This window comes from Melanerpes formicivorus, unplaced genomic scaffold, assembly GCF_026170545.1.
Source record: "Melanerpes formicivorus ecotype bairdi unplaced genomic scaffold, bMelFor1.0.p_v2 SCAF_14, whole genome shotgun sequence".
Taxonomy (NCBI): domain Eukaryota; kingdom Metazoa; phylum Chordata; class Aves; order Piciformes; family Picidae; genus Melanerpes; species Melanerpes formicivorus.
Genome location: NW_027142366.1, coordinates 8,444,703 through 8,468,483, shown reverse-complemented (window position 1 = coordinate 8,468,483; position 23,781 = coordinate 8,444,703). Strand labels below are relative to the sequence as shown.

Sequence of the window (23,781 nt, the reverse complement as noted above, 5' to 3'; positions counted from 1 at the left end):
TTGGAGGACACTTGGATCATCAGTAGCAATCGGGTCTCCAGCACTTCTGTGTAGTTTGCTCTCTCCTAAACTCAGGTATTGATGCCAGTTGTTCATCTAGTACCTTCCAGTACTTCTTTTCTCTTTGTACACTTTGAATTGTAAAAATGCCCCCCAGATCTGACCAGATGAATTATTAATCTTTCTGTCAAAATCCTAGGAGAGCATAGTGCAGTGCACAAACAGCTCTGCTGGAGATCTTCCAGCCCTTTTTTCCCTGTCTCTTGTTACTGCATGTTAGTGTTTGGGATTCTCCTGTATGTCAGCTCTTGCTTCCCTAATTTAATCCTAAGTGAAGTAAAAAGTGTCCTGACATTGTTCTCTGAAGTCACGGAGGCAAGATTAAGTGTTTTAGGAACTCTGTTGATGATTTGGAGCATTAGGTATGTCCTGTCACTTTTATACATGTCTTGCAGAAGCCTTTGCTGTGATGAGTGATCCTCTGGCAGATCCATTTTAGATTCATGAACAGCAGGGGTGTCTGTGGGCAGAATTTCTGGTTTATTATTTGTTTGTTTGTTTGTTTAATAGATTTCCACCACCACCACCCCCAATGCACCATTTTCTGAAGATTTCCTGAAGAGAAAAGTTTCACTGGTAGCTGACTTCCAATAATAAAAGGCTAAAATTATACACACTTTATAAAGAACTGTCTCTTTAAAAGTCAGATTTTATTTCAGGAAGATTGCTGGTGGCTCCAGTTTCATGTTCAGGCTTCTTTGGCATTTCACTGGGAGGCCAGGGTGAACCTCCTGTCTATATACATTTTTTACTCTAAGCCCCTGCTAGTAAGTTATTCCAATAGATATCCTTTAATGGATTTCCATCTTCTTATAGTCTTGAGTCTGTGGTATTTTTCATTACTCTTTTCAACTGTTTAAATTACTAAATGTAATTCTCATAGTTCTTATGATTTAAACAGAGTAGTGTGGGTGTATAAACCTTTCATAAGCTACTGTCACAAACCAGTTGCGTTATACAGTAGTGCATAAAGTAGGTCACGGTCGGTTTGCTGTTATGCTGAAAACCGTGTCTCAAGCCAAAGTGTCAGTCCTGTGCATTCAAATGAGGGAAAATTGTGTCTGTTCTCCAAAATAGATGTTTGAACTTAATGCATATACAAATAGCACCAAGGCCAATCCTCAAATGCCCAGTGGGAGTTTTGCAGATTTTGGAGTTCGCCCTCACGGGAGCTAATTGAAGCAGGAAACCCAAATACATTCACATCCAGTGCTTCCTTTAGCCATCACCTGTGCCTCAACACTGCAACACATACACTAGAAACCATGTCAGGTGAGCAGCATTTCCAAGGCATGTGACTGAGAAACTAAGAGAGAACTTTATTGTAGTAGGAGTAGCAAGTCAAAACCAACAGTTAACAGTTGTGTTAACCATTTCAGAGCAACCCCCACCTTGCTTCCAAGGAAATTAATCACCAGCTCCACTGGTGTTTATTATTGCAGTGATGGTTACAGTGTCCTATGATTTAGAACATGCATGTGACTAAAACACAGTTTAATCAGGTTAGCTCTGTTTTAAAAACCCCCAGACATCCTACAGAGATAGGAGCTGTAACACTGGAAATAAAGGAGATGGGAGATTATTATTTTTTTGAACTTCTATTGTCACAGCACTTCAGGGCCTCACTTCCTCTGCAGCTCAGGACTTAACCAGGAGCTGATGTTTTAAAACTGTATTAAATACTCTGACCATGCTGCCCACAATCCTGATTGTCTGACTTCTGTTTAAATCTTACCTTGCACCTCCCTAAGCCAGTGATGATGCATTCTCTGTAGGTATTTTTCACACTTTCTGTTACACAAACATTTTGGGAGTTTTAAGGTGTTTGTAATTTTCATGGGAGCTGAATCCAAGCCTCTGAGTGGTTTTCTTGGCGCTACCCTGAGACTGCCAGCAGTGCACAGTTGCAATCTCAGCTGCCTAACTGGCATCCTGGGGCAGTTTGTTCTGCCTGGTTATATCCACGTGCCTTTCCCCAGCACACAGGGAAAAAGAAATGATCTGCCTCGCAGGAAAATCACAGTTCTGCAACTGTAGGAATCTGCCAGCAGAACTGCACATAGTGACCTGAGACACAGAGGGGTAAAATGGGATTTGTGCCATGAAAGTTCAACATCTCTCTCTCTTCTTCTTTTCTTTTTAATGCAACTGGAAATAGAAATGGATCTTTCTTTTGCTCTGTAGAACAAATGCTAGGACTGCTGAGAGTGACGTGGTTAAAATCCAGGATATGAAAGGCAGGGCTGTAACCTGGTTGTTCATGCTGACATTTACACAGGTGTTATCTGAGAGAAATGGGGAGGGGGATTATCAGCTGGTATAGGTTGCTCCAGACTTCATGGGAGCTATGCTAATATACCAATGAACATTGTCCTTAGGCACTGCAAAAGATTGTGAGCACGTTAGTTCAGTCTGAGGTATCACAGCCTGAAAAAATACATTTTTCCAATGGAAATTTCTAGTGAAAAGACTTAATGCAGGCAGCTTCTTCCCACATCCCTCCAGCACAGCTGAATCCTGAGGACATCTTACTTTTCTGTCCGCATAGGAAGCAAGTATATGTCAAAAACTATTTCAGTAACTGCCTGCAATCCAGATTCATGCTGACAACCTGTGCTTCCTGGTTAGTGTGATGTGACTTGGAATTGTTATGCTTCAGTAACACAGGTTGTGGTAAGACGTGGGTGCTCTTGACTAAAAGCACGGCTAGCAGCTACCCAAAACACCTACTCACCTGAGTATGAAACACTGTCTGTGAGCCCTGCAAGTTTGGAACTTGTTACCATTTTTATGAAGCATCTACAAAGACCAGCCTCATCCCATCAAGGGATATTAGATAAAGTTCAAGGCAACAGTTAGCATTTTGTATATGGGATTTACATAGTCACATGGGATGTTTAATCCACTCTGATTTTTCTCCTTACCAGCTGTAAAAACAACAGCCCTGAAAGACTCTTGTGCCAGGGAGGCACTGGACACACACTGCCTTGACCATTGTAGAACATAGGACATATCCTGCCCCTGCAGACATGTTTTGGGTTTCTAAGGGATTTTCTGTATCCCTCAACATCACCCATTACTTTTCCTGTCTGCATTCTATGAGCTGAGATCTTCCAGGTTGGTAGCATATGGAGCACCTTAAATTAGCACAGGGGCCTGTTGAAGCTTGGCATTCTGGGTATGTCCCAAGAGGATTTTGTTTGCTGGTTTTCAGTTGCATGCCTTGGAAGGCTAATTCAGCTCTCCTGAAACTGTATGTGCAAAATGGGATTTTTGGGGGGGGCTATTTGGCTTTCTTTGCCTCTAGCACTACTTTTTTATATACATTTCCCATCAAATTTGCTTGGTGTGTGAGGTGTACAGTGCAGATGCATCTTCTGAAGTGCACCAGAAGTAGAGAACTACATTTTTATATAAGTTAAAAGACAGTTTGTAAATCAGTAAGAATAGAACAGGACAGCTGAAATCACAGAAACAGGGTGAGGACCCAGCCTGTTGTATCAGCAGCAGAAAAACATTAGGTTAATCTGTGTTACAGCACTCTGAAAGAATACAGAGCTTTGCAAACAGCTTTCGCTAGGGGGTGGGACATTGTACTTTTATGTAGAGCTTTTGTTCATTTAGAATTGTTTACTTCAGCAAGCAACCCTCTGCTCTTTGTTTGACTGATTTTTCCCATTTGGCAGACCCTTTGCAATCACATGGACAACATTCTTCTTTCCACTGAGACACAGAAAAACCATTCTTTATTGACCTTGCGTGTTGTCCTAGATGACAGGAATATATTTCTACACTAGGTGAACTGCATGACTTCATTGCTGACTTGTAATTGAAAAATTCTTCAAAGCAAAAACCTCAAAGAGCTGCCTTTTTTTTCCCTTATTATTACTATTATTTTAGTTTTTTTTGGTTGCTGTTGAGCAATCCAATAACTTCTTGCTAGCAAACAACTGTGCTCTCAGCTCCACATGCACAGCTCCCACAGATGGCACTGAGAACTTGAGTGCTGAAGCTGTGTCAAAGCAAAAAGAAGAAGTAGGTCTTTTGGGGTGGGTGGAAGATCTTCATGTGTTTATTTATTGAACAGCAGAGTGTTTGCAGTGGAAGTATGTTCCTTTTACTTTTTGTTTCCATGGATGTTTTGCCAAGTGATGTGTCTCCTGTTTTGTTTTGTGTGGTTGCAGTGGGAAGCTTCGAATGAATGTACATGAAAGCATTCAAGGTCTTGATTTTAGTTTTCTCACTAGTATCACAAGGCAGAGCTCATGGACCAAACGTTGTGGTACTGATTTATCCACTCTAGCATTACAGTTTTACATGGGAAGTGTTGTAAAGCAAAGGGAGATTACATAAGGACCTGGCCTGCCAAAAGAAAATTACTTTCCAGTTTAAATGAGCACAATTCTGTTAAAACAGATGGAATTGTGCACATTTAGCCAAAAATTCTGAGGCTGTGTTTATCTTGTATTCTTGAATGCTCACTTGCAAGCTTTCTCTGACAGGAACAAAACTCTGGATGAAATAAAGGGAGTAACACTCACATGTAGGCAAGTGTTAAAACCAAGGCAAAAAATCTTCACTTATTATAAGCTGGAAAAGCTTCACTGACTGCTGCAGACCTGTGACAGTTTACACAAAGCCCTCTTCCCAACAGACTGATTTTCAGAAATGCTGTGCCTCTGCAAGTCCAGCTGAAGGGAGGGTTGCTCTGCATTTCTGCAAGGGCTAAAAGTCAAAGACCCTTTGTTACCACTTAGCACATGTGCTGAGAAAGTGTAAAATTAAGATCCCAGTGATAGCATTTCCAGTGGTGTTGTGGAGGTGTACTCCCCTCCATAAGGTGCAAGCAGAACACGAAATCAGATTGGGCCCTTCTGCCTGGGAACCCTCATCACCTTTTAAACTCAGTCTTAATGTGCATAGGACTATTTAGGCTTTATAACTTCACAATTAGAGAAAGTATTTGCAGTTCTACTACTACTTCCATACAAGTCAAACAAAGGTCTAATTGTTTTGAATGAAAGGGTAATGAAACACACATCTTCTAGCTCTTCTTGTGGTTCAACATGGATGTCTTCCATCACTTACACAGACTTTGTCTTTTTTTTCTCTTCTCACTGTTGGTGATGCTGTTTGTTGTACAGATCAGGAAAATCAAACCCTTTAAAGACAGAATTCCCAAACTGCACTCTTCAACCCCAGCTGTGTAATCCCGTCCCCTCCTTTCCACACACACTAGTACTTGAGCCAGTAAAGGAAACTGCTGAGGCAACTGGAAGGAAGGAAAAAAAGTAAAAATCACTTGTAGTAATGAGAGCTTGGCTGCTCAGCTCCTTGCCTGGCTCACTGTGGGTTTGAGAGGTGCCAGAGCTGAGAGTAAGAGTGGAAGTGTGTTCAAAGGTGGAGGAACGTAGCCCTAGCCTCAAGTTGCTGGTTTCCTTTACTTTAGCTTAGCTTATATTGCAGAATTGCCCCCACAGTATCACCCCACGGGGCACTGCTGTCTGGAGCACCACTTGTTTACTGTACTGGGAAGAATTTTAGGTGGACTTCAACAGCAAGTTAACACAAACATTGTAAGTAAATAGTAAAGCCTTTATTCTCGTTAAGAACAGCATTTTGAAAATAAAACATTTGCCCATGCTTTACAACCTTTGTAGTTTTGTATACTCCTGTACAGTCCTCATGGTACACATTGATTGTCTTGAAAACCCTTCGAAGATGTACTCAGTAAGATACCAGTATGCAACAGGCAGCAGAAAAAAGGGCACGTTATAAAACACACATTAATACATTTAATAAATATAGATCATCTATCAAAAATGAGATTTAGCTCTCATCAATTAATAAAAAGCACCTGCTTTGTAATCCTGTCAGTTGGCAGACTAGTCCAGTTGTTTCATTATAAAAGCTACAATGCTCCCTTTTGCACAGCCTTTGGTTAGACCCAAGGCATTAAGCTCAAAGCTGACTGAGATGCCCGTGTTTAGACTAAGAACAGAATCATCTGGTTCTGTGGTATTTCATGTACCTTGCTTAGAGGAACAGCTCTGTGTATTGAGAGTGTTCTTCTGAAGATGCTACATATTTTCTGGCAAGTGCCAAACACCCTCAGCTCATCTGAAAGTGGGATCTGTACAGCATGGCTTTGAATTTTTCTCCAGCCATTGATCAAAAGCCAGTTATTATGTATCTTGTTCTCTAATAGTTTGGGGCCTTTTTTTTTCCCCCACATGCTTTCCAATTCAATTTTTCTGCATGGAAACACCATGAGCACATAACCATCAAGGGACAACATAGTAGCTTTTATAGGATAAAAGCTAATTCTGATTAACTGAACTCCAAAAGGCTTGTGCTTGCTTACTGATGTTGTTCACAGATGCTCTACATTCTAAGTAACTTTCATAAAAGGCAAAAGTAAACAATTTGTTTACTGAAACAAAAAGAAAATATATAAGTTAACATAAAGGTGCCTTTCTGCAAGTACAGTTTGATTTGGGGCATTTTACATCACAAACTAGTGACTTACAAAACAAAAAATCAAGGTAAATAAAAAATTGCTTATTACTAATTGTATAAAGTCAGGAAAATAAAGACCCTCCTAATCTATTGCCACACCTTCACCACCACAAATTAAACCCAATCCTGCTAGTTTTTAATGTTTGTGAATAAGGCCACATGACTGACCCAATGAGAGCAATCATGTGAGCAGCAGTTTGTAGGATCTGGCCATATCATTGCATAAGGCTTCAAATTACAAACAACTTCAGCAGCAGCAGGATTGGGAACTCTATTTATCAATTCGCTCACACCTAGGAAAAGTAGAAATAAAACTGTTTCTTCAGGTAGCTCTATCTTGTACAGATTTTGTCCAAGGTCTGTAAAATATGTATTACAATTCATCCATCTTGGTTGTAGCATGATAAACTTTTTAAAAGAAAGCTGTCCTACCATTTATGCCATGGTCATCTTAGGTGATTTCACAGTAACTCTATGAGGGGGTTTGGGTTTTTCCCCTTAGTTTTTAAAAGCAAGATTCTGCAGGCTACTGATGGTAAGAGGTTGGTTTTTTTATTGTTTCAAGTGATGAATCTTCTGGGAAACTAGCATGATCTTAACTACTATCTTCTTTGATCACAGCTTGGCTTAAAACAAGCAGAATTTATTTCTAAGTCACTGGCTAGCATGCAATACCCACCCCTACCTTACCTGGGTGCTAAGGCCATCTAGTTAGTTACAAAATAAAACAAGCAATCCCTAAAACAAGCACATGCTTCCTTTGCCTCAAGGAAGGAAGAGCAGGGGGGGGAGCTAACATGCTCCATTACTCATGCATGACAGAAAAACAGTGCTTCTGGAAAAGGAGGGCCTGCAAATAAAACCCTGTAAGATGATCATGGCAAGAATGGCAATATATACTTTTTTTCCCCCATATATATATATATACACATCTCTATCTATGTGCAACACTTAGGGACTGGTCTTGCAGCCTCTGTACTTGGGAGTGTTGATGGGACTGCTCATGAGAGTACAAGTCTGCAGGACTAGGTTCCTAATTCAGTAGAAATGGAGGTACATGAAGAATCAGGAAGACTCTTGAAAAATAATAAGCTTGTCTTTCTTTTGCAGTATGCAGCCAGTAACTTCTTTCTGTGAAGCTACTAAGCCACTTAAGCTTATTTGTATGTTAAATTTTAAGTTTGAAAATAGATATATATTTTTTAATTATTATTACAGCATATGCAAAGTTTAATTGTTATTGTGTTTTCTATGCCCTCAAGTAAAAACAATTAGCTTTTAGTATCGAGGAGAAACTAAGGTTAACATTGGCCAAACAGTGAGGACACGATGATGGTTTCAATGTCCGATATGTATTAAATGTTAAATAAAGGAATGATTGCTTAAACATGGTGAAAAACTATGGCACAAACAATGGGCAATGGGAACCTTTTAAATAACTTGGAGAAAACAAAGATAAAAAGCTCTGAGAAAGTCTGCCTTACAACAACTCAAAAAAAAAAAGAAGAAGGGGAGAAGTAGGGAAGAAACCACCTTAAAACCCCAAAAAACAACAACAAATCACCTCCAGCATGGAGATTCTACTAGCTAGGCACTAAAATGCACAACCACATTTAAATGCACAAACGACTGCAGTCAAGGGGACTACTCATATGAAAAAAGGATTAGTAAGGGAGGTCTTGACCCCATCTCCTGCTGAGTTTCTCCTGAAAGGTGGTCAGCACTTCTCAGCTGCCACCACTCTCCTGCTTGACAAGATTAGCCCAACAGAACTCTCTGGCTCGGACACTACCTATAAACCACAACCACAACAAACTCCTGGCACACTCAAGTCAGGTTCTCTCCCCAGCTAAGTCTTTTCAAGAGTGTATCCCTCCAAAGCTTCACTCCATGGCTTCATCTGTTTGAGCTGTGAGAGCACATGGCTCTTGGTTTGCTCCCGGGGGAGAGGCTGGAATCAATTCTAGGCAGCTGAGGAGCACTGCCTCTGTGCTGGACCTGTGCTGCTTCTCTCTGCCTCAAGAAGCTCCATAACTCACACGAAAGGTGCACAGACCTTTCATCCCTCCAGAACTGCATTTCCTACACCAGCTCTTTAAAGAGTATCAGCCTACAGTGTAATGGTTGTTTAGTTGCCACAGAGTGAGGATGCTTGGCTACACGTGATGCTACGTGACTCTACAGTGCAGCTAGGAAATGAAGCAAACAAGGTACCTCTCATGATGTTTGAAATGAAGGGAAAAGAAGCACAATGGAAAGAAATCCTGCATGTCTTCACACTGGAGTGGCAATCTCTTGTGGCAACATTAAGTTTAGGTGAGAGGAGGGTATTTTGCAAGCAACTGGCAACCAGCAAAACCAGGCTTGCCTCACATGCTAGTTACAGACAAGAGAATATCTTCCATTTCAGAATACAATATCCTCCTCTTCCAATTTAAGGTGTGCCTGCTTCTGTCTCAAGTTAGATTCAGCTTCAGTTTTACAATTGTGTTTTTACAATTATCAGTTCAATGGTGTTCACATTTAGACAAAATCCTCTGGGGGATTTCAAAAGCTCCTGGATGTTTCGCTGCTTTGTTCTGGTACTGTTATGGATTCCTCCCTCAAAGACACACTGCCAGGGAACAACATCTGCAACAAGGATTCTTATTCTCTACAGCCTACAGCTTTTCACCAGAGGTGTCGTCCGGTGTAACTTGGCGGAGCAGTTGGTATCTGGAAACAAGGATAACAAACCCATAACTGAGAGGTCTAGTCTGTTCAGAAAGCAGTGTTAGCATACTAACATGTACATCACAGCTTGCCAGACAGCAGGTCCAGAGCAAAGTCATACAATGCAACTCATCTTCCACCCACACAGTCCCTTTACCACGACTATAGATACACAATTCATCTCTCATTTTACCATCTGATGTTCTCCATTAAGCTTTGTATCCACCTCAAAACAAAGGAAAACAGACAAACGATCCCCAAACAAATTCTCTAGCTTCTCATCCTTAAACTGCCTTTCCCCTGAGCTGCATATTCTGGTATCAGAAAGCATAGGCATGGATGAATCCAAATACCAGAAAGGATGCTGTTCATTACTGACAGCAAAGCACTGGCCTTTTGGTTTTATTGAAGCAGATGTCTCCCACTCTCTTACTCACACTGGAGAATCCTTGTAGCTAGTCCCTCTTGTGTCATGAAAATCAACCAAAATTTCACTTACTTAAAAAGAGAGAGAGACCTGCAATCAGTTCACATTATTTGGTTGTAAAAGTAGAGGTTGAGTTATGGAATCAGCTCATGATTCAAAATAAAGGAAGCCCAACTCACATGAGTATAAACTGGCTCATGGGTAGATCTTTAAGCAGCGTGTAGTTATGCATGGAAAAATATGGGGATGAAAAAAAAAACAATCTTCTTTTTCAGCCATGTACCTGCTGTATGAAATGTCTTCAAGCACAAATTACACAGCGTGAAAAACACTGAGAAAAAGTCTGTTTGGCATCAGATCACTACGCCAACAACCCAGGCTGCAGAAAAGACAGGTTTCTGTCACAGAATGGCGTGCCAAAGTGCTGTCTAAGAAGGAAGAGTCAACATTCTGTAGTCCCATTTTATGAATCCTTTTCCCAGAGGTGCACACATCTGTAACTTGCTTACAAAGAATTACAGACCTTCAGCAGCAACATGGAAGATAAGTGAGAGACCCCCACTATCTGCATCAATGATTCTTATGCAACGTAGTGGTCTGTAAACATTTGTGACTCAAATCAACTCAGGGGGAAAAAAATAGAAGTTAGAAATTGAGTCACTTGGCAGTCATGTTCAATACCTTAATACAAATTGAATTTGAAAGGTCTATTGAATACATAGTCTCACTAAAGACCTTGGTTCACTCAAGCTATACTGCAAAATGTGAATGGCCAAGAAAAGAATTGCAAACTACTTTGTAATTACAGCTTTTCTAGAGGGAACTGAAGCCTTGCATGCATACTTACTGCCTGAATCCTCATTTATAGCTTTCCCCCCCTGCTGTGAATAAGCTAAAAGCAGGGGTTGGTGGTGTGTTTTTTCCTCCACTTAGTAGTGGTTGTATATATCAGTGCATATCAAAGCTTTCTTAAATCATCACTTTTTGATACTTACAGTCCCACCATTTAGCACAACTGCCATCTCAGTTGGCTGATAAACATTGCTTCTAAAAGGAGCGCTGGGTCTGCTTCCTAAATTGCCGTTCCGAAATCCTGCCGTCCTTAGTGCTGCGTTGGGAAAAGAGAGAAAGCATTCTTAGGAACACAGCTAGGGCTGCATGTCACCTGGGGAAGCACACCAGCATCTCCCTTCCACTTTACTTATTGCCAACTTTGCCACTGATCGATCATGTTCAGAGAAGGGCAACACAGTTAGTGAGGGGCTTGGAGCACAAGCCCTGTGAGAAGAGGCTGAGGGAGCTGGGGTTGCTTAGCCTGGAGAAGAGGAGGCTCAGGGGAGACCTTATTGCTCTCTACAACTACCTGAAGGGAGGTTGTAGCCAGGTGGGGGTTGGTCACTTATCCCAGGCAACCAGCACCAGAACAAGAGGACACAGTCTCAAGCTGCACCAGGGGAGATTTAGGCTGGATGTAAGGAAGAAGTTCTGCACAGAAAGAGTGATTGGCCATTGGAATAGGCTGGCCCAGGGAGGTGATGGAGTCACCATCACTGGAAGTGTTTAAAAAGAGACTGGATGAGGCACTTAGTGCCATGGTTTAGTTGATTAGATGGTGTTAGGTGATAGGATGGACTTGATGATCTCAAAGGTCTTTTCCAACCTGGTTAATTCTGTATGCTGATTTTAACTTTCACGCTGCCACAGCGGCTCTCACATTTCTTTTGAGCGGCAGTTTCTCATACATAGCAGGGGATGGGTCTCAGAAGAGTTATTTTTACATAAAACTAGCTGTTTGCTGGGGGTGTGTGTGTGGGGGGGGTGTGTATAGGTATTAGAAGCAAATATTTGGAATTTGGTTAATCTCATTTAAATAGGAGCTAAACATCTTCAGTCACTGCAAAACATCACACACAACACCTCAGAGGCTCAAAGTGCTTGCAGTGCTGGGTTGGGTACTGTGGGGTTAAGTGAAAGGATCCTGTATTTTGCTTTCTATCAGCTTCAGAGGACATGGATCCAAACCACTGCTCGAGCCAGTAAGCATGCTCATGCCTCCCCTGAGCATTACTTCAGCGTGACCAGCATATAAGCATTTTCCAGATGTTTCAGATTGTATTTACTCTGAGAAGCCAGAAATACAAAGTAAATACTGCTTTCAAATAGCTTAACCATGGCAAATGACCAAAGATACTGACTGTCCTTCTGAATGGTTCGACCAGAAATACATCACCCTCTCCATTCATTTTAGCACAAGTTTGCATTCGAGATGTATATCCTGAAGGAGAGCTATGCAGTTAGGGATATGCTTTGTTCTCTCTAAACTAGTCCAGGGACCAGCACAAACAAACTCCTCTTTTACTTTGGGAGTAAATAACAGCTTCACTGAATTCAGATGTGGCCAGGGAACAGAGCTCATTTATCCATGTGACTTGCCTGGTTACAACAAGCAATACTCATCTGTGAGCTGGTAAATAGAAACCTCCCTAGTTCAGGCACTTGGGTCAAGAACTTCTCTAGATTAATGCAAATTACAATTCTGCACTCTCTGGCTGAAATAGTGAATGAGCTGAAGGTTACAAGAATTTCAGCACAGACTTCAATGAGGACAGAATGTAATATAGTTGTACTCTGTGGAACAAGATTTAAATGGATCCCACTGCTATATCCTGTCCTCTATCCACTGCTACTCCTCTCTTTGGGAGCTGTGCATGGAGATGAACAGTATTGATTTAGCACAGAAATTTAGAAATCCACCCCTGCAAATGCTCAGCTGTTGACTTTCTCTATATTTTACAGCTAGAGATTTCTGCAGAACAGTGGGAGAACTACAGATGAAAATGCATCAACTAGAATGATGTCATTTTTTATTTTGTATTTAACCATCTCAGGGGCAGCAGTATTCTTTCTTTACAGTTTGGCTTCTTACTGTGTGTTAAACACAAATGCACTGCACTGGCATTTGTTGGTACACACAATAATAGTCAGTACACAATCTAATGCATCCTACTGTCAAAATATTTACACAAGATTTGTGTGGTTGTGTCAAAGTTATCTTAAAGAGCCAGGAAATTCAGTTTCATATTGCTAAATGTACCTTCCATTTTTGCACTATGTCTAAATTCTTTTAACATGGTCAAGAAGGCCAATGGCATCCTGGCCTGGATCAGGAATAGTGTGGCCAGCAGGAGCAGGGAAGTCATTCTGCCCTGTACTCAGCACTGGTTAGGCCACACCTTGAGGACTGTGTCCAGTTCTGGGCCACTCAGTTTAGGAAAGATGTTGAGATGTTGATCTGGAAGGTGTCCAGAGAAGGGCAACAAAGCTGGGGAGGGGTTTGGAGCACAGCCCTGTGAGGAGAGGCTGAGGGAGCTGGGGTTGCTTAGCCTGGGGAAGAGGAGGCTCAGGGGAGACCTTACTGCTGTCTAGAACTACCTGAAGGGTGGTTGTAGCCAGGTGGAGGTTGGTCTCTTCTCTCAGGCAACCAGCACCAAAACAAGAGGACGCAGCCTCAAGCAGTGCCAGGGGAGGGTTAGGCTGGGTGTTAGGAAGAAGTTCTTCACAGAGAGATTGGCCATTAGAATGGGCTGCCCAGGGAGGTGGTGGAGTCACCATCACTGGAGGTGTTTAGGAAGAGACTGGATGGGGTGCTTGGTGCCATGGTTTAGTTGATTAGATGGTGTTGGATGATAGGTTGGCCTCGATGATCTCAAAGGTCTTTTCCAGCCTGGTTAATTCTATTCTATTCTAATCAAGAGACCAAATACTCATTTTGAGAATTTTTTCCTCTCACACCAGTTTTACCATTTTTCCTTGTACTTTTCCCATTACTATTAAATGCATCTACTTAGGTAGAGTATCTATAGGTAAAAATAAAACAGTGCCAAGAAGATCTGAGCCAATGTTGTGTCAAAGTTTCATTACCTTTGGGTTTAGGCACTGGCTCCAAGCCTGACTTGGAGTACTAGAAGTTATTACAGGAAATTCAGTGAGTACCAGAGCTGCTGAGGCTCGTGATTCTTGACAGCTGGAGCATTCTACATTTCACATACAGATTTTTCATGTGCAAGGCAAATTCTCTTTGCCTTACAGAAGAAGCACTAGTAGTCTGTGTTGCACTTCCAGAGGGCACTGAGAACTCATTCCATTTGCCTTTTTCTAGGGTCTCTAAATACTTCACTAACACTTTCAGAAGGTGCAGGTGTGAAAACACCACCTTTAAGTAGATGATTCCAACTTATCATATGAATACTAAATTCCCAGATCAGGATGATGTTTAAATGCTGCTTAAATAGCTGACTTTAGAATAGTTTTGCTTTATTTATTAATGCTTAATGATCTTCCTGGAACAGAAGAGATTTTGTTGATAATGTGTAACTTGGAGCTACATTTTGCTAAGACAGGAACTAGGAGTACATGGTTTAAAGGGTATTCAGGTTCTTAAAATGCTGCTTAACAATCACAGAATCACCAAGGTTGGAAGAGACCTCAAAGATCATCAAGTCCAACCAATCTTTAAACCCAAACAAACAAAAGAGTAAAATTACAAAGCTACATTATGCAAATATTAATGGAAATAACAAGAATTAATGGAAAATTCATTTATCCAAGCATGGTTTTTTTAGTTAAAGCTAACTGCTTACTAAAACCAATATTATAGTCAGGGAACTAAGAGGTGCTTTCTGCTTAGCATGTCCTCCAACACTCTACAACTGCTACAGCTTACATTCATCAGCATTGCATCATTCATTAGCATTATTGACGAAAGTCCCCTGCCTTTACTTTCTAAACTCTTACTGATCAATTCTCAAATTGGGGTTAATTAAATGAAAAGGGAAAAAAAAGAGACCATTCTCTGCACACCTGCAGAGAGCCAATTGCTAACAGACTGCAGGTGCTTAGCCACTGACAGCCATCACTACAGTGATCTGACTTAAATTAACACTTGAGCAGCCACAGTATGTGACTTGAATATTACCTGTATTTACTTGAAGTCTACCATGCTAATAAGTTTTGTCTCCAAACCCTATTGTCTGTACTTGCAGAACCAATGCAAAGGGAAAAATCTGTCTATTTTGATTTATTGAGAGTGCCATGTATCCTTCTCCCACATGCCACAGGAATAGGAATAGTGTGCATTTATTACAATAAATATTAATCAGGGCATCAGATAAGGAAATCTGGTTTTGTATTGCACTGTGTAAGATTCAGCTGAAGTAAACCAGAACATAAATTGCACTATAACAGACACTATAATGATTTTACAGCTATCACATGTCTATCCATTTCATTAAAACATTTAATCACTGATTAAATCAAAAAGGAGCTTCCAGTTCTCTTTTAAAAAGGCATGTATGAATGAGAATAATACAGAGGCAAAGGCACAGTTTTGTTCTTGGGTCTGCCTTAGTCAGAAACAGCTCCACTGAAAACACTGCAGTTTTCTTACTATGAAATTCATTTAATGGGGGATGGAGGACTAAAAAAAGCCTGATATGACTGCTTTAACAGTCCATGGTGAAGCTGCTTCTGCTGCTCTGGAACATCAGTAATAACCATTCCTATAGCATGTGATTTTTGTGTTGTTTTACCACTGCCCTTGGTATATACTTACAGAACTGAACTGCTTTCTCTTCAAAGCTTCTATACTAAAAGGAGACCTTTAAAGTTCCTGCTAAAACGCTTCATGGAAAAAATGCCTTCCTGACCTGACACAGTGCCAAACAAGAGGGCTATTTTCCTCCCTGTCTGCTCTAGATCCAGAGGAAACATCAAACCCAAAGGAAATCAAAGATACATAAAGATGAATAGAAAGGTGAAGTGTCCGGACAAAGTGCCCCAAGCCTTTTTTTGGGGGGTTGCCAAAGCAATGTGGCAGCTACTGGCTGGGATACCGAAGCCCTGCTCTCAAGGTGAATAAAAAGCAGCACGACCAGTAATGAAATCATTTAGCCAACTGTGAGGCAGCACCAGGCTACAACCTGCACTACAGAGCACCAGCAGGCTCCTGCTTCCCACCGCTGGCCACCCAGGCACCCCTGTGTGTTTTCTGATACGGGCTAAGCGTGCCACACTGCTCTGGATCTTTTAAGCAAGCAGCTGTTGATGGCCCTTTCAGTAATCACTCAAAACAATTTCCATTGCAGATTTTAATGATGTGTCACCACACGTTGTTCTGTGTCACCAAACAGCCCTGACAAGGAAAGAGTCATCACCTGAAAACTCAGTCTGTGCATAGCCTGTTCAAAGGTTGAAGCCTTCAGAACAAAGCTTGCCTTTCAACTAATCTTATATGCCACTTGGCATTTTCTTTTTCACCCCCAGTGTCATGAAGTGGCACCAAATCCCACTGTAATGGAAATATAGCTGATAATTACTTTGTTGTTCAGGAAGCTAAACATTTCTGATTTTTTTCCTTCTTGAAAAACATTTCATATTAAAAGTTGTTAACTGTAATGACAAAAGAAAAGTCATTTACACTACTTTCCAATAGAGACTGAATTTTCCCCAGTGCGTTTTTTTGGCTTGCAGTGTTGGCTTTGCATTTGAAACTGCTCAGTTTTTCAATGAAAAACCAAAATCTTTTTAAACCAAACACATCTCTTCTGTATTGCTTTTTTTCTCCCCACTTTTCCTTCCCACTAGGTAATATGTGAATGAAAACCAGAAAGGGGAGCAATGCATAGTGTGCAAAGTATGCTATTAGTAATGACCCTTGTTTTGAACACCTGAAAAATGTCTCATCCAGGTTATTTTCTTGGCTATTACAGAAAAATATAGTCCTCTACAGTAAATTCTTACCTGCATTATGTTCATCCATTGAAAAGGCTTTATTCTCCATGTAGCTCCGAGGAAGCTGTATATCTTCCTCAAAAGCAGTTTCACGCATCCTTGGCTGTGCAGTGTCAAAATAATTGGGAGTGTTTTCCTGCTGTGATGGGAGGATGGTACAGTGGACCTCTGGGATGGCATGAAAAATAACAAACACCCAACCACTGGACACCAGTGCAATAGCAAGAGTGGGATCACTCCATTTGTCTCTTCTCTTTAGCTCAGCATTACCAAAGAGGTACATAGTCATCCAGGCTACCCAAATCAGAATGGAAAAAAAAAGTGTTATAATGAGGCACACTCCATTTTTCTTCCATTTCTTAAACTTTCCACAGAGAGTGAAAAGAGAAAATCCCATGGTAACTACCATCAGGAACATAACATAAATCAAAGCCATAGCAAAATCCATCGGTTCGTAGCTGCAGGCCAGCTTGTTATCTCTGACAATTGTCAGTATTAACCACTCAGTTGCAATAATGACCTGAACGAGCATCAGGCAGATTGCCACACCAGCTAGATGCCAGCCAGATGGACTCTTCCCATGTCGAACTAGTCTACGAAGTCTCCAGGCTTGAGCTAGCAAACACGAGAAACACAAAGCAAAGATAACTCCCCACAGAAATCTTCGGGTGGAGCACACCGTTTCATCTTCTTGTATGATGAAAGCAAACGTCAGCCCAAACAGTCCCAGAGTCCCAAACAGAAAGAGAAAGTGCATTCCCAGGGGGCTCTTCTTCTCCTTGTCCTTGATGAAGGGCAGCCTCACCAGCAGAATCAACATCAGCAGTAACGTGGTCAGCACACCTGCCCCCGCAACCGCCTCGATGACTATCCCCCAGATGGCATCCAGGTCGCACAGGTAAACGTACTGAGGGAGGAGATCCAGTCCACACCCTCGAGAGGTACTGGAGTTTTCAGATGAGCCATAGCTGATCACGAAGAGGAGGAAGAAACCGATGGCTGGGTAGGTTTTCATTTTTCTGTCTAAGATAACAGAGTATTTGTTTGTTTAGCCACAGAGCACTGTGGAGGATTTCACAGCAAGTGGAAGCAGAGCTTGTTTCAACAGCCCATGCTTACTGGGTTTTTTGCACTGGCTTTGCAGCTGGCAGAGCCTACCACTAAGTGCCCTGTACTGCCCTCTCAGAAAGCTGGTTTTGCCTGCTGTACTCACAATGCAAACCAGCTCATTTTTGGGTTCCAAATACTGCCCCTGCAAATATCCTAAAACACAACCAGAAGAAATGATGCATCCTACTGCAAAATAATACCTGACCTACAGTACTTTATTGTTCAAATTCAGATGCCTGAAGTATATGAAAATTGCACTAGGCCTGATGCAAGTGTATCAGAATTAGACTGTTTGACAGCCTTGCTTCTTTCACTGAAATAAAGGCAGAGTCATAATTGTTGTTGTTTTTAAGCATTGTGGGGGGTGTTTAAAGAAAAAAATAATCTTGTTTCCATGCTCAGTCAGTGGGCAGTTATAACATTCACTCCTTTCATCCCCTTCCAAACCCCAGGTATTAGACAGCATTTACAAATGGGAATGGTTGGCCCACGAAATCTCATCTTCTCTGACAATGGTGCACACATGCAGTGTCATCAATCAACTCATCAAAAATAAATGACTCATTGTGCTTCTTAGCAAGTGTGAAGCCATTCAAAGGAAACAAACAACAAAAACCAGAGCATCACTTTCCTGGATCCAGACAGTAAACAATGGTAAACGCTAGGAACACATCCCACTCCACTATCAGGACCGAAAACCTGGATGAATCCCAACTTCAGTTTTCACAAGACCATGGGTTAGGTGCTTTTAAAAGTTACATATTAGAGCATTTGCTTTATTGAGCAAAGCAGGGCAAAGGAGATTGTTAAAAATACAGCCTTTAAATGAAGAGTCTGCCCCAGTGAAAGCTGCCCTGTAAGGGCAGTCTAAAGTAAACACTACATGTACCAGATATGAAACCTGATGCTGTTAACCTTCACTTGCATGAAAATGTTCAGAGTAAGATTTCCATTTGTATGGTATGACCATAGGGCAGAAAAGCACTGAGCCAACAGGCAATAACAGTCACACAGTTCCTGTAGAGTGCTTAAGATATACAGCGAAAGGCAGAGAACGTAGCAATAGCTCTTTTGTAAGCTGGACAAACAGCCTTAAATGATTACCCATCTAAAGCTATCTCATAAATCAGACATGTCTGTAAAGGGAACATTGAAAAGTTTAAAGACAGCTGAAAAAGGTTTACAGTCTCAGTGCAATGGCGTTGGGAGTGAAGGTGATCGGTCATAAGCTATTAACACAGGCTGTCCGAAACAGTGGAGTCTCTTACAGCTTGAGATCTGCGCATGACAGTCCTGTAATGATCAAAGCTAAATCTTGAGGAGCAAAGTCTTCAAACTGACATTCCTTCCCCTTTCACTGATGCCCATTTTTGGCCTCTAGCAGGAGACAGATGATGGATATCATGCTGCTTCCCATTAGGTACCAAGACAGCAAATATGCTAATGTAAATGTGCAATGACTTGGTGGTCTTCATTCATACAATAGATTAAAACAAGCTCACTACAAAACTTCATCTCAGAAGTGGAAGCTGTGCCAAATAATGGGATCTAAGACTGGGCAAAAAGGTTAAGGGCAATCAATGATCTTTGCCTGCCCACAGAAGCGACAGCATCCTTGCACTGTTGAGAGGGCTGCAGTGTTCTAACGATGCAGTGAGCTGCAGCTAATGATTAATGATTTAACTTTTTTTTTCCCCTACCTAGCTGTAATTATGGTGAATTGGTAAAATATTTACTTGTTTGTATCAGATTTGGGTAACAGATTTCTCAATGTCTGTGCCACAACATGTTAAAAACACTGATTTGCAGACAGAAAACTAGTCATCAGTTAAATATATTCATGTTTGTATTGAATATGGTTACACTCAATAAATCTCTTTGCCCTGTGAGTACATAATTAACTAGAAGGAAGCATTCTGAAGGTAGTTTTGCAATTCCTTCTATGCACAGGCACTTCCTACTTCTGCCAGTTACTGTAGAATATCCTGGATGTCCTAAAAAGTAGGCAATGGTCAGTGGCAGCTGACATAAAGGGAGGAAATCCACTAGAATCTGCTAAGGCAATGAAGCCAGTTTTAAGAAAAGCAGAAGGTCACATGGAAAATTGGTCAAAATTCATTCTAAATGCCACCCAAACTGGAAACAATGATCAGCCCTCAAGTGAGGATCATATTAATTTTCCACTATCCTATCACTTACAAATTATATGATATGCATGTACTAAATTGGTTCCAATACTCATGTTGTTTATTAGCTACTCTCCACAGAGCTGGAGGGTAATGAATTAAGTGCAAGTATCTCCAGTTCTGAGATATTTTCCAGTTTTCTGGTTACTTTATTCATGTCATGTAACCCTCATGTGATTGAGCTATTCTAGGACAGTCTGTTTCCATGGAGATTGTGCTGCATGGGTAAGCAGTCATATTGTCAGCCCATCATTTGTTTCCTCTTCCTATTTGGAAGTGTTTGGGAGGGGAGAATGAATTTAGAGTATTTCCCCTTCCATGAAGTAGTTTCTTTTGGAAAGGAAGCATTAAGTAGTGACAAAATATATTGAGAATTCAGATAAAATATGAAGGGAAATGCAGATATGTTCAACTTGAGAAGTTTTCCCAAGTTACTTCCATTTGTGAAGTTACTTTTTTGGGAGAGCTGATGGAGTGGTTCTCTTAGAAAGCTTCTAGACAGCTGTATATTGACCATGAAATCCATAGGACTGCTGAAAGGTATTCTTCTTGTGAAACCATTTTCCTACCAAGAGTCAGCATGTCTTGCTAAACACTAGATCCCATCCACACCAAAGCCTGCAAGTAGGGCTCCAGATCTCCAAACAAGGAATCTTTAACTCACTACTACTGTTAATATAGCCATGTTTGCAACCTGTTTACTGTCTGCCTGGGTAAAAACCTGGCAATGTTAATAATCAATCCCCTGGGAGGATACCACCCAACATCCTCTTTCTAGCACTGGTATTTGGCACTGAGCTCAGACCGCCGCATAGGCAGGGGACAGTACTGCATTACAACATACAAGTTTGGGAAGGGAATTCCACAACTTCAGATGAAACCACAGATTCAATAAATGTAAGGAAAAAACTATAAAGTCTTTTTGCCAGAAAAGTTGCTTTGGAAAAGAGCAGTCTTTCAGTATGTTGGGGGGTGGGGTTGTAATTAAAATAGTGACTTCCTCAAATCTGTGCTGCTGCTAAAATGGCAGAGCCCTGCATGTCACAAGACTTTGTAGTAAGGTCTTGTCTGCACATTACTGCCAGCAGTTACCTAGTAGAGAATTAGTATTTTTACCTCTTTATGTCTCTATTACTCTTAGCAAAGTTACACAGCCTCATGGTGGTAACAATAGCACTGCGTTGGACTGGCACTTCCACTTCTAATACCAGAGCTACAGCACTAGTAGTAGAGAAATGTCACAGAAATATTCCAGAACAGATGTAGTAAGTGGCAATGATATATCCCTGCATAGTTGACTGGAACTGTTCATACAGAAGGAAATCAACTTGAATTGTGAGTTATTTTCCCCAGATTCCACTCTAAAGTTGTATTTCATTAAAACTATCAGGCCAACATACCTGAACCCAGAGCAATCATGAGCACTTAAAGTGAATCAATAAGCCTTACACACTTCAGGCAAAAGCAGCAAATGATTAGCAGGACAGCTTCCAAATCTAGTCCTCAGTTTTTGGTCCAAAACCTGTTCTCAATGACAACAATAATGACTCCTCTGTTTTAAATAAAGTCAGTCCCATATACATTATCTAGTGTGGAATCACTACAGAAATGGCAGATGCAAGGCTGCCCCAGTGGCTTATAAAGTACAATTACAAGCAACTAAGCAGCAACAGAAAATCTCACAGTTGATACCAAAAAGCTGTCATAGTTAAAAATCAATGAGGCTTTCAATGGCTATGATCTTCTGACCAGAGATTGCAAATATCTTTTATCTGATCAAAAGAATACTGCTGTATGCAGCTAGAGAATATATATAAGGAATAAATCGGTAACCATGAAAAGATTTAAGGTTATTCATGGTCAGATGTATCATCTGCTCCCCTTTTTAGAGTCCTACTGTTAATCAACTGATACAGGACAATACATCCAACCACAGAACAAATAGTCTAGTAAATAAAAGCAATAGTAGCCCAAATAGTAACCTGCTCTGCCACACATAAGACTGCCTCACTGTACAATTTCCAAAGGCAAACCACCCCCCACCACGAAGCGCTGTGGAGAGATGCTAGTGAGTGAGGAATTAATCACAGCACGGGATCTCTGCCAGCTCCTTCTGATCAGATCTAAAGAATTAGCTTCAGGACTGATAACAGAGCAGCAACAGCCAAGCTGACTTCAGACTACTCAGGAGATGTATTTCCAGAATGATAATTAATAGTGTGCTCTCTATGCAAAAACACAGCAGCGATTTAGACATCCCCTGCCTCGGAATCGTGCACATCATGCTGCGTACAGCTGCACAGCTACAGAGAGCAAGACCCCACTCCAAATAAAACGTGCAGGAAAAGTACTGCTTTCATTCACAAATAGTTTGCAATGCTGAATATATTAAATGATCCTCCTCGTGTTCTAGGTACTCACAGTTTCCTTTAGTCAGATTCCATGTATTGCCTGTGCCTAAACACTTCTGACTGTAATGCCTGATGTTCATTGCACTACTGATAGCTATCAGTGATAGCAATCGATGGTTTTCTTTGCTAATTCTCAGACTGTTTCTGTTCATATCACAGCTTCACGACAGATGGGCTTTCTTCACCTGATTTCTTCTGATGCAGCTAGAGAGCACCTCGGCGCCGATACTCACTGCTGGTAAGCTGCAAGTATTATCACCCACAGACACGGAGTGCTACAAGCGATGAGAGCAGCCTAGGTGTTTAGGTTCAGCAGGCAGGAAATCCTGTTAGCTCTCGGATAAACATTATGTCAGGTGTAAACAAAGGGTTCACCTAAGTACTAAATCCTATGGCTCTTTGGCTTTGGAAGAAGCAGTACAGAGACAGGGCTCTTTATTAACTGGAGAGAACTGCTACGGCAGCGCAGCCCTTCCGCGGACTGCACCGCGCCCAGCGCCCCGGCCGGGGCTCCCACCTCCCGCCGGCCCCGGGACCCGCCAGCAGCACTGCGGGGCCGACATACGGCTCTGGCCCCTCGGCCAGATTCCACCGCTCTTGCACTCCTGCCCAGCAGTGCCTGGTTTTGCTGCAGCTACCACGGGGCCGCGTCGGAGCAACGGCGCGAAGCGAAGCAATGCCCTCCTCGCAGCCGGTACACGGCCGCCGCCTCTCCGATCTCCCCCTAATCTGCCCGCCATCTCCTCCTCCTCGCCTACGGTGTCTGTCCCGCTGCAGGCTTCCTCTCTTTTGTCCCTCCACTCGTTTCTCTCCTCGGTTTCTTTCTCCAGTGTCTCCTTCCCAGGCCGTCCCCGCTCTCCTTCCCCAGCCTGCCTCCGAATTCCTCTGTCCCCCTCACCAGGTTTCTTCCACGCTCCCCGCCGCGGTGCGCAGCCCCCTGCTCCAGCCCCCCCCCGTCCTGTCCTATATCCCGTCTAATCCCCCCCCGCACTCCTATATCCAGCCTGTCGTCTGTCCGCGGCCACCGGGATAATTCTACGGGCAGCGCTCGGAGCGGAGCCGGGCAGGCGGCTCCAATGAGCCCCCCCAGGGGGCAGCCCCGCGGGGCCGAGGCTGAGGATCCCCCGCTGAGCCGGGATCTGGGGCCGTTTCCTCCGCCCGCTTGTCCTCTCACTCACCCGCTGGCTGCCGCGGCCGAGGGCGGCGGGGCAGCTCTGTCCGCCGGCCCGCAGCAAGTCACATCCCGGCACCGGCGGCGCGGCGGCTCCTCGGCGGGGAGCGAGTGTAGCGCCGAGAACCCCCGCGACGGCGGCGGCGGCTCATGGAGCGCCTGGCCCCGGTACGCGGAGCTGTGCGGTACTGTGCCGTGCAGTGCCCGCCGCGCTCTGCGCCCGCCGCCCCGCTGCGCTACGGCCCAGCGGCCAGCCCCCTCCCACCGCCCCGCCCCGGCACGGCTCGGTTCAGCTCAGCCTGGGGCGGCGGGCTCGGGCTGCGGTGCGGCCAGGCGTGCTCTGGGAGCAGCGCAACCCCCAGCACCGGGGTGTCGTGGCACCCGGCTTGTCCCGGG

General features: G+C 42.7%; 2 protein-coding genes across 3 annotated transcripts in view; one reads left to right on the top strand and one right to left on the bottom strand.

Annotated features, from left to right (window-relative positions):
• IQCK (IQ motif containing K) overlaps positions 1–23,781 on the top strand; it is a 67,977-nt gene that overhangs the window by 36,587 nt on the left and 7,609 nt on the right. Inside the window, exon 10 of the mRNA XM_068147368.1 lies at positions 22,374–22,452. Within this exon, the coding sequence (XP_068003469.1) occupies positions 22,374–22,452 (79 nt within the window). The remainder of the gene's footprint in view (positions 1–22,373; positions 22,453–23,781) is intronic.
• GPRC5B (G protein-coupled receptor class C group 5 member B) lies at positions 7,011–23,582 on the bottom strand. Of its 2 annotated transcripts, none has more exons than XM_068146831.1 (4): positions 23,393–23,582; positions 16,517–17,530; positions 10,714–10,826; positions 7,011–9,294 (listed from the first exon to the last, which is right to left on the bottom strand). In XM_068146831.1, the coding sequence occupies exons 2-4, from the start codon at positions 17,520–17,522 to the stop codon at positions 9,250–9,252; spliced, it is 1,164 nt and encodes a 387-aa protein (XP_068002932.1). In that variant the 5' UTR covers positions 17,523–17,530; positions 23,393–23,582; the 3' UTR covers positions 7,011–9,249. The 2 variants fall into 2 exon arrangements, with proteins under 2 accessions (XP_068002932.1, XP_068002931.1); XM_068146830.1 differs by lacking the exon at positions 23,393–23,582 and adding an exon at positions 22,225–23,114.